Source organism: Dermochelys coriacea, chromosome 1, assembly GCF_009764565.3.
Source record: "Dermochelys coriacea isolate rDerCor1 chromosome 1, rDerCor1.pri.v4, whole genome shotgun sequence".
Taxonomy (NCBI): Eukaryota; Metazoa; Chordata; order Testudines; family Dermochelyidae; genus Dermochelys; species Dermochelys coriacea.
This window is the reverse complement of record NC_050068.2, coordinates 2,390,175-2,400,840: the sequence shown is the minus strand read 5'-3', so window position 1 is coordinate 2,400,840 and position 10,666 is coordinate 2,390,175. Positions and strand designations below refer to the sequence as shown.

The 10,666-nt window shown below is 42.9% G+C and overlaps 1 protein-coding gene across 1 annotated transcript; it reads right to left on the bottom strand.

The window, feature by feature from the left end:
* LOC119843233 (olfactory receptor 52E4-like) lies at positions 1 to 1,913 on the bottom strand. Its single transcript, XM_038372305.1, has 2 exons — positions 1,608 to 1,913; positions 1 to 639 (listed from the first exon to the last, which is right to left on the bottom strand). The coding sequence occupies exons 1-2, from the start codon at positions 1,911 to 1,913 to the stop codon at positions 1 to 3; spliced, it is 945 nt and encodes a 314-aa protein (XP_038228233.1).
* Between the last annotated feature and the right edge of the window lie 8,753 nt (positions 1,914 to 10,666).

Genomic DNA, 10,666 nt, shown 5'->3' with positions numbered 1-10,666 from the left:
TTAGATACCTTTATGAGTAAAGAGCCAGAGCAGCCTATCCCGGATCTGTTTGGTCCTCACCCCGTAAATGATGGGGTTTAGCATGGGGGGCACCAGGAGGCACATGTTGGCCATGAGAACGTGGAAATACAGGGACACATTGCAGCCAAACCGCTGTCTGAGGAAAGAGAAGAGAGCTGGGACGTAAAAGGTTAAGATGGCACAGAGGTGGGAGATGCAAGTCCCAAAAGTCTTGAGCCAAGAGTCCTTTCTGGGGTGGCTGAAGATGGCCCTGAGGATCTGGATATAGGACACAGTGATAAAAAGCATATCCGGACCCATCCCAGAGACTATCAAAAAGAGGCCGTAGTAAATACTGACGCGAATGTTAGCGCAGGCCTGCTTCATGATGGCCATGTGCTCGCAGTATGTGTGGGGGATGATGGTGATTCTGCAGTATGTCCATTGCCTTGCCAGGATGGGATAGAGCAGTACAAATATGCTGCTGCGCAGAACCATGGCCCGGCCAATCTTGGCTACCACAGGGTTTGTCAGGATGGTGGAATGTTTCAGGGGATGGTAGATGGCCATGTAGTGATCCAAAGCCACGTCCACGAAGATCGCAGACCCCATCCCTGCAAAGCAGTGAATGAAGTACATCTCATAGAATCATAGAATCATAGAATCATAGAATATCAGGGTTGGAAGGGACCCCAGAAGGTCATCTAGTCCAACCCCCTGCTCAAAGCAGGACCAAGTCCCAGTTAAATCATCCTAGCCAGGGCTTTGTCAAGCCTGACCTTAAAAACCTCTAAGGAAGGAGATTCTACCACCTCCCTAGGTAACGCATTCCAGTGTTTCACCACCCTCTTAGTGAAAAAGTTTTTCCTAATATCCAATCTAAACCTCCCCCATTGCAACTTGAGACCATTACTCCTCGTTCTGTCATCTGCTACCATTGAGAACAGTCTAGAGCCATCCTCTTTGAAACCCCCTTTCAGGTAGTTGAAAGCAGCTATCAAATCCCCCCTCATTCTTCTCTTCTGCAGACTAAACAATCCCAGCTCCCTCAGCCTCTCCTCATAAGTCATGTGCTCTAGACCCCTAATCATTTTCGTTGCCCTTCGTTGTACTCTTTCCAATTTATCCACATCCTTCCTGTAGTGTGGGGCCCAAAACTGGACACAGTACTCCAGATGAGGCCTCACCAGTGTCGAATAGAGGGGAACGATCACGTCCCTCGATCTGCTCGCTATGCCCCTACTTATACAACCCAAAATGCCATTGGCCTTCTTGGCAACAAGGGCACACTGCTGACTCATATCCAGCTTCTCGTCCACTGTCACCCCTAGGTCCTTTTCCGCAGAACTGCTGCCGAGCCATTCGGTCCCTAGTCTGTAGCGGTGCATTGGATTCTTCCATCCTAAGTGCAGGACCCTGCATTTATCCTTATTGAACCTCATTAGATTTCTTTTGGCCCAATCCTCCAATTTGTCTAGGTCCTTCTGTATCCTATCCCTCCCCTCCAGCGTATCTACCACTCCTCCCAGTTTAGTATCATCCGCAAATTTGCTGAGAGTGCAATCCACACCATCCTCCAGATCATTTATGAAGATATTGAACAAAACGGTGAGGCAGGCACTGAAATCGATCTCCCTGGAATTGAACCAGAAGATGCTCAGCGTTTTGGGCAAGATGGACTTGGACAGGATCAGGTCGGTGACAGCCAGCATGCAGAGGAAATAGTACATGGGCTCATGGAGGCTCGGTTCCCTCTTCACGATGAACACTATGGAGAAGTTCCGCAAGACGGCTATGGTGTACATTGCAGAGAAGGGGATGGAGATCCACAGATGGGCCACCTCCAAGCCAGGAATGCCCAGCAGGATGAAGGTGGAGGGGTTGGTGAAGTCAGTTGTGTTGGAATCTGACATGGAGTAGGGGAGAAGGTGTCCTACTCTGAGGCAGAACGGTGTCTCCTGCATGTAACGTATATTCCTCCGACTTCCTGTATGTACTCAGGGTCTAACGTGATGATCACAGGACAAATGCCTGGATGTAGAGACTGTGTTAATATGAGACACTACATGCACTACTGGAGGCTGTTCTCATGAGTAGAGCAGATTGGTCGCTCCTCACACACTGAAAACTCATATTTTCATTATTCAGAGGAATGAATTATGAACAACTGACCCTACTAATCCAATTCCATATTTCATGGTGCTCCATGCGTCAATAATTCCTGCACATCATGGTGTCGGAAACCTTAAAAGGCACCAGAGGAAACACAAGTGTGGATACTGGTTATCCATCATTGTTCCTTAATGCAATGAAATCCAGACTGGAGTGTCCATGCTGTAGAGAGTTCCCCATTCACCCAGTTGCTCAACATCTGAGAGTGGAAAAAAACCCAAATTTTTGCAAAGACGTGTCGGGGGATACATCCCAACTAGAGCACAGCTCAGGGAAAAGACCCGGGCGTCTTTGATAGCAGCTCCACAGAAACACCTGCTCATTCATAGCAGTGGCCAAACAAAGACAATGTTTGGATGCCTAAGGAAGGGGATGGAGAATAACCTGCTCTGGACATGTGCTCAAAGAAGGTGTCATGTGACAGAGGAGAGCAAAATAAACAAAGGAACTGATTACATTCAAATGGACAAATGCAGAACAGTTCCCACCCAGTAATATGTGTGAACATGTAGTGCTTCAAAAGGGCTAATTTCCCAAAGCTTAGGCAACATATCAGTAAAACTGATTGGGAGGTTAAATTTAGAGAGACAATAGGAATGAAACTTGGGAGTTCTTTAAGAAGAGTTTATTAGATTGCTAACCCCCCCCCCCCCAATACCACAGCCAAGAATTGGACAACTTTGGCTAAAAACCCAGTTCAGTGGCAAAGTGAAGGCTGTAATTGGGGCCTGGGGTGGGGGTGAGCAACATATAAGAAATTGGAAAAAGTGAAAATAGATAACAAACAATACAAATTGGAATTTTTAAAAATTGATAAGGAACGTGAAAGGTATCAGGGAGAAACCTTCAACAAAAAAATTTCAAAAACAGACTCCAACGAGAGACTGCTGAATTGGAATTACTTTGCAAACTGGTTACAATTAACTTAGGTTTGAATAGAGACTGGGAGTGGATGGGTCTTTACACAAAGTAAAACTATTTCCCCATGTTTATTCCCCCCTCCACTCCCCACTGTTCCTCAGATGTTCTTGTCAATGGCTGGAAATGGCCCAGCTTGATTATCACTACAAAAGGTTCCCCCCCCCCCCCGCCCCGCTCTCCTGCTGGTAATAGCTCACCTTAAGTGATCACTCTCTTGTTACAGTGTGTATGGTAACGTCCATTGTTTCATGTTCTCTATGTATATAAATCTCCACACTGTATTTTACCCTGAATGCATTCGATGAAGTTAGCTGTAGCTCATGAAAGCTTATGCTCAAATAAATTTCTTAGTCTCTAAGGTGCCACAAGTACTTCTTTTCTTTTTTCAAATATAGACTAATATGGCTACTATTCTCAAGGGAGAAATCCATGCTTGGCAGGGCTAAGGATCACAAAAAGGAGGTAATTAAGTATATTAAGAAGAAAAGAAATCCTAGAAAAGTTTAGGCCAATTCCTAGAGGGCAAAGGAGAGTTGTTAATGTTGTAGAAAAGGTAGATATGTTCAAGAAATATTTTTGTTCTGCATTTGGAAAGAAACAGTAGGAGGTACTCATATCACATGATGTGATGAAATACATATATATGAAAAAGCATATACAATACAGTATTGTGTTAAATTTAAACTATTAAAATAAAGGGAAAGCTTTTAGAAAAGATTTGACAAGATTATGAAACAATGGAAAAGCTGGTCTGGGATCAGTTAATAAAAAGTCCAGGAATATAATTAATACCAGTCAACGACTGGGTTTATGTAAAACAGGTCTTGTCAAATAAACCCTGTTTCATCATTTAATGAGAGAACACATTTGGTTGATCAAGGGAAGCACACAGATGTAATAGGCTTCAGTTTCTTTCAATTTCAGTACATCGACTGATCTGGAGTATTCGGTGAGGTGGGCCTATGCAAACAATATGTTTTAATACAGACAAATGCAAAGCGATCCTCTTGGAACAGGAAATGCAGGCCCGACCCACAGACTAGGGCACTGTATTATGGGACCCAGAAAAGGATTTAGGATCATTGTGAGCTCCCAGTGTGATGCTGTGGCCAAAAAGGCTGATGTGATCCTTGGATGCAAAAACAGGGGAGAGGTGAGTTGGAGCAGGGGAAGGATTTTACCTCTGCACATGGCATTGGTGAAACGGACTGCCCCCAGTCTCAGGGTCCACATTTCAAATAGGATGTTGAAACATTGGAAAGGATGCAGAAAAGAGACACAAAAATGCTTTGAGGCTGGAGAAAATACGAGACAGGAAGAGACTCAAAGACCTTCATTTATTTATGTTAAATAGTAATAACGGGATCTTTAATCTAGCTGAGAAAGGCAGAGCAAGGCTGACAGCTGAAGCCAGACAAATTCCAGTTGGAAATAAGGACCCAATGTTCAGCGCTGAGGGTGACTCACCATTAGGACAGACTGTGTTGACCTCCTGCTGTGCACACTGTGGTTAGGATGGTACAGCTACATCTCTCAGGGTGTGGATTTTTTTGCTATTGAAAAAATAAATCAAATGCAATTTTCGGTTGCATTAGCAGAGACATAGAATGCAAGTCATGGAAAGTGATAGTACCATTCTCCACGGGCTTCAGCTGCAGTGCTATGTCCAGTTTTGGTCACAAATGTATAGAAAGGATGTAGAGAAACTGGAAAGGATCCAGAGGCAAGAGACAAAGAAGATCAAAGGGCTGGAATACAAGCTATAAGAACATAAGAGAGGCCATACTGGGTCAGACCAAAGGTCCTTCTAGCCCAGTATCCTGTCCTCTTATAGTGCCCAATGAAAGGTGCCCCAGAGGGAATGAACAGAAAAGGGAATCATCAAGTGATCCATCCTCTGTCTCCTATTCCCAGCTTTTGGGAAACAGAGGCTAGGGACACCATCCTGGCTAATAGCCATTGATGGACTTATCCTCCATGAACTTCTCTAGTTCCTTTTTGAACCCTGTTATAATCTTGGCCTTCACAACATCCTCTCGTAAGGAGTTCCACAGGTTGAGTGTGCATTGTATGGAAAAATATTTCCCTTAGTTTCTTTTAAACCTGCTGCCTATTGATTTCATTTGGTGACCCCTAGTTCTTCTGTTATGAGAATGAGTAAATAACACTTCCTTACTTACTTTCTCCACACAAGTCATGATTTTATAGACCTCTATCATACCCCCGTCAAGGTTCCTTCCCCACTCTGAACTCTAGGGTACAGATGTGGGGGCCTGCATGAAAACCTCCTAAGCTTACTTTTACCAGCTTAGGTTAAAACTTCCCCAAGGTACAAACTATTTTACCTTTTGCCCTTGGACTTCCACTGCCACCACCAAACGTCTAAGTTTATTTTTGAGAAATTGTTGTTTGGAAACATCTTTCCACCCAAAATCCTCACCAAAACCTTAACTCTCCCCCCCCCCCCGGGGAAGGCTTGATAAAAATCCTCACCAATTTGCAGAGGTGAACACAGACCCAAACCCTTGGATCTTAAGAACAATGAAAAAAACATTCAATTTCTTACAAGAAGAATTTTAATCTAAGAAAAGGTAAAAAGAATCACCTCTGTAAAATCAGGATGGTAAATACCTTACAGGGTAATTAGATTCAAAACATAGAGAATCCCTCTAGGCAAAACCTTAAGTTACAAGAAAGACACAAAGACAAGAATTCAGAGTAGCAGCCGTGTTAGTCTGTATTCGCAAAAAGAAAAGGAGTACTTGTGGCACCTTAGAGACTAACAAATTTATTAGAGCATAAGCTTTCGTGAGAGCTGTAGCTCACGAAAGCTTATGCTCTAATAAATTTGTTAGTCTCTAAGGTGCCACAAGTACTCCTTTTCTTTTTGCGAAAGACAAGAATATTCATTCTATTCAGCAGAGTCTAATTTCTCAGCCATTTAAAGAAATCAGAATCTAACACATCTCTAGCTAGATTACTTATTAAGTTCTAAGACTCAGTTCCTGTTCTGTCCCCAGCAAAAGCATCACATAGACAGACAGACCCTTTGTTTCTCCCTCCCTCCAACTTTGAAAGTATCTTGTCTCCTCCTTGGTCATTATGGTCAGGTGCCAGTGAGGTTATCCTAGCTTCTTAACCCTTTACAGGTGAAAGGGTTTTTCCTCTGGCCAGGAGGGATTTTAAAGATGTTTACCCTTCCCTTTATATTTATGACACCTCCCTTAGTCATCTCTTTTCCAAGCTGAAAAGTCCCAGTCTTATTAATCTCTCCTTAGATGGAAGCTGTTCCATACCGCTAATGATTTTTGTTGCCCTTTTCTGAACCTTTTCCAATTTCAATATATATTTTTGAGATGGGGCGACCACATCTGAACAAAGTATTCAAGATGTGGGTGTACCATGGATTAATATAGAAGCAATAAGATATTTTCTGCCTTATTATCTGTCCCTTTCTTAGTGATCCCCAACATTCTGTTCGCTTTTTTGGCTGCCACTGCACATTGAGTGGATATTTTCAGAGAACTATCCACAATGACTCCAAGTTCGCTTTCTTGAGTGGTAACAGCTAATTTAGACACTACCATTGTTCTTCTATAGTTAGGATTATGTTTTCCAATGTGCATTACTTTGCATTTATCAACATTGAATTTCATCTGCCATTTTGTTGCCCAGTCACCCAGTTTTGAGAGATCCGTTTGTAGCCCTTTGCAATCTGCCTGGAACTTAACTATCTTGAGAAATTTTGTACCATCTGAAAATTTTGCCATCTCTCTGTTTACACTGTTTTCCAGATCATTTATGAATATATTGAATAGAATTGGCTCCAGTACAGATCCCTGTGGGACACCACTATTTACCTCTCTCCATTCTGAAAACTGACCATTTATTCCTACCCTTTGTTTCCTATCTTTTAACCAGTTCCCAATACATGAGAGGACCTTTCTTCTTATCCTATGACAGCTTTCTTTGCTTAAGAGCCTTTGGTGAGGGACCTTGTTCTGAAAATCTAAGAACACTATATTCACTGGATACCCCTGTCCACATGCTTGTTGACCCCACTCACAGAATTCTAGTAGATTGGTGAGGCATGATTTCTCTTTACAAAAATCATGTTGACTCTTCCCCAACAAATTATGTTAATGTATGCATCTGACAATTTTGTTCTTTACTATCATTTCAACCAGTTTGCCCTGAACTGAAGTCAGGCTTACAGGCCTGTAATTGCTGGAATCACCTCTGGAGCCCTTTTTAAAAACTGGCGTCACATTAGCTATCCTCCAGACATTTGGTACAGAAGCTGATTTAAATGATAGGTTACAGACTACAGTTAGTAGTTCATCCATGTCACATTTCAGTTCCTTCAGAACTCTTGGGTGAATCCCATCTGGTCCTGGTGACTTATTGCTGTTTAGTTTATCAATTTGTTCCAAAATGTCCTCTAATGACACCTCAATCTGCGACATTTTCTTAGATTTGTCGCTTAAAAAGAATGGCTCAGGTTTGGGAATCTCCCTCACATCCTCAGCCGTGAAGACCGATACAAAGAATTAATTTATTTCCTCCTCAATGGCCTTATCATCCTTGAGTGCTCCTTTAGCATCTCGATCATCCAGTGGTCTGACTGGTTGTTTAGCAGTCTTCATGCTTCTGATGTACTTAAACACAGTTTTTTTTTTCCATTACTTTGAGTCTTTGGCTAGCTGTTCTTCAAATTCTTTTTTTCCTTTCCTAATGATATTTTTTTCCTTTCATTTGCCAGAGTTTATGCTCCTTTCTATTTTACTCACTAGGATTTCACTTCCACTTTTTGAAGGATGCCTTTTTGCCTCTCACTGCTTCTTTTACTTTGCTGTTTCACTACTGTGGCACTGTTTTGCTTCTCTTACTCAGTTTTTTAATTTGGGATATATATTTAAGTTGAGCCTCTATTCTGGTGTCTTCAAAAAGTTTCCATGAAGCTTGCAGGGAATTCACTTTTAGAGCTGTAGCTTATAATTTCTATGTAACTAGCCTCCTCATTTTTGTGTAGTTCCCCTGTCTGAAATTAAATGCTACAGTTTTGGGCTGGTATGATGTTTTCTCCACTACAGGGATATTCAATTTAATTATATCATGCTCACTATTACCATGCGCTCCAGCTATATACGATCAAAGGATGAAGAAACTAGGTATGTTTAGTTTGGAAAAGAAGAGATTGAGGGGGGGACATGATAGCTGTCCTCAGATACTTGAAAGGCTGCTATAAAAAGATGGAGAAATGTCTCTTGCCACAGAGGGCAGAACAAGAGGCAATCGGTTCAAAGTACAGCATATAAGATATTGATTAAATCTCAGGAAAAACTTCCTAACTGTAAGAACAGGAGGACAAAGGAACAGACGCCACAACAGGTTGTGGAAGCTCCTTCAATGGAGAGTTTCAAAATGAGACTCCATAGTCATCTGTTTGGGATGGTTCAGATCCTGCATCTTTGCAGGGAGTTAGACTAAATGACCCTTGTGGTCCCTTTTAACCCTATGTAGACAAGGCCTCAGTCACATACAAGGCATTGGTCTTAATACTGGGATAACTGTGTCAAATTTAATGGCTTGTGCAATGCAGGAGATCAGACTGCATGATCTAATGGTCCCTTCAGGTCTGAAACTCTATGAATCTATTGATAAAGAAAGTAGATCAGACATTTATATTCACTGTTTCATAACACATGAACAAGGGACCATTCAATTACAAAACTGATCAAAGAAAATTGTTAACATAATCCATATTTGGCCCATGGAACTCCTTGCTACAGACATTACTAGAGCAAAGAGCTTCGCTGAATGGCATTCACAAATGGATTGGCCCTTATAGGTGAGGCTGGTAGCACCACCATTAGTTCAGGCAGTCTGACACCTTCCATTAGAAAACCTCATTTTCAATTGCTCATAAATTAGCCAAACTTTAACCATTTGGGCTGAAATTTCCCATGCAGAGTTTCTGATTCTGGCTGAATCATGCTTTGGAAATTTCAGCCGTAACAGTTCAGACAAATTCTGAAATGAAGCTAGGAGAAAACATGTCTTGCCCATATCAAGTAACTTCTGCCCAATCTCCAGCTCCCCAGCCCCCGCCGGTAGCAGCCAGAGCCCTGAGATAATAGAGGAGGAGGTGACAGTCTTTGTGCACCTAAGTGAGATCAACAGCTGAGCACTCTCCCATTGACTCCGGTACTGTACCAGAATGAGAAGCATAAGAAGAGTCGATGGGAGAGCGTCAGCTGTCGACTTACCGCAGTGAAGACACTATGATAAGTAGATCTAAGTAGGTTGACTTCAGCTACACTATTCACGTAGAAAAGCCCTCAGTTCTTGCTCCAAGGGGAATTTTGCCTTAGTGAATCCTAAGCAAACTACAGGCTACGGTCTCAGAATTTGCCTTTTGTATTGTCCATCTACTAACACCTTTCCTCCTGGAGGATCCATTGTGCCACTGAAATGCAGCCACCTTGGGGATGGAGGACATGAGCCGGAGGGTGGGTGGGAGCACAGCAAAGAGGTACTTTTTGCCCAGTGATACTGGAGCAAATTCATCCCCTGGGGCAAAGGCCCAGGGATGTTTAATGGATGCACAGAGAAGAAAGGACCCCAGACTTTTTCTCTATCCCATCATACCCATGTTGCACTGGGTTTGTCGAGCAGGTGAGCTTTTCAGCGAGAGATGGGTACCTCTGAATCCTGAGATCATAGAATATCAGGGTTGGAAGGGACCCCAGAAGGTCATCTAGTCCAACCCCCTGCTCAAAGCAGGACCAAGTCCCAGTTAAATCATCCCAGCTAGGGCTTTGTCAAGCCTGACCTTAAAAACCTCTAAGGAAGGAGATTCTACCACCTCCCTAGGTAGATGGAAGTGTCTTCCCTGGGAATCCCCCTCAGGTAGCCGTGTACCACACCTCTCTCACCCCAGCATCTGCTGCATCATGCCACGCCGAGAGCTGAAACAGGGGTGTGCAGCATGTCTAATATAGCTGTGTGCAATCCCACTGGGTTTCTCCCGGCGCCTACTGGAAAAGCAACATCTGAATGCAGACAGGCTGGAGACAAACCTGTCTGCACTTCTGTTCTCTTTATCCACCTTTAGGAGTAAACAGTAAGTAATCTAATCTCCAAAGGGAGATGAGAACTCTTGGGCTCTCTGCGTAGTCAGTGTTGAATTGGCTGCTCTGTGCATTTGTGCATATTTTTAAAAAATAATAGTGGATTAGTATAAAAACTAGGGACAATGCCAAGATCTCCATAGGGTCTGATACCCTGTAAATGCCCAGGAGGGATGGTTAGAAAGTAGACAGAGAAATCTGGAGAAAGATGCCTGAGGGGAGACACAAACACTTTCTCCAAGCACAGGGGCTGTTGCTAAGGGATCAGAGATCAGTAATTCTCATCAGTAACTATCATCAGACTGTACAGCACCTTTCACTGAAGGATCTTCAAAACACCTAGCAAAGGAAAGTCACTTTGAACATATCCCCATTTTACAAATAGATAAACTGATACACAGGGAGAGTGGGTTGGCCAACGTCACACAGAGAATGACAGA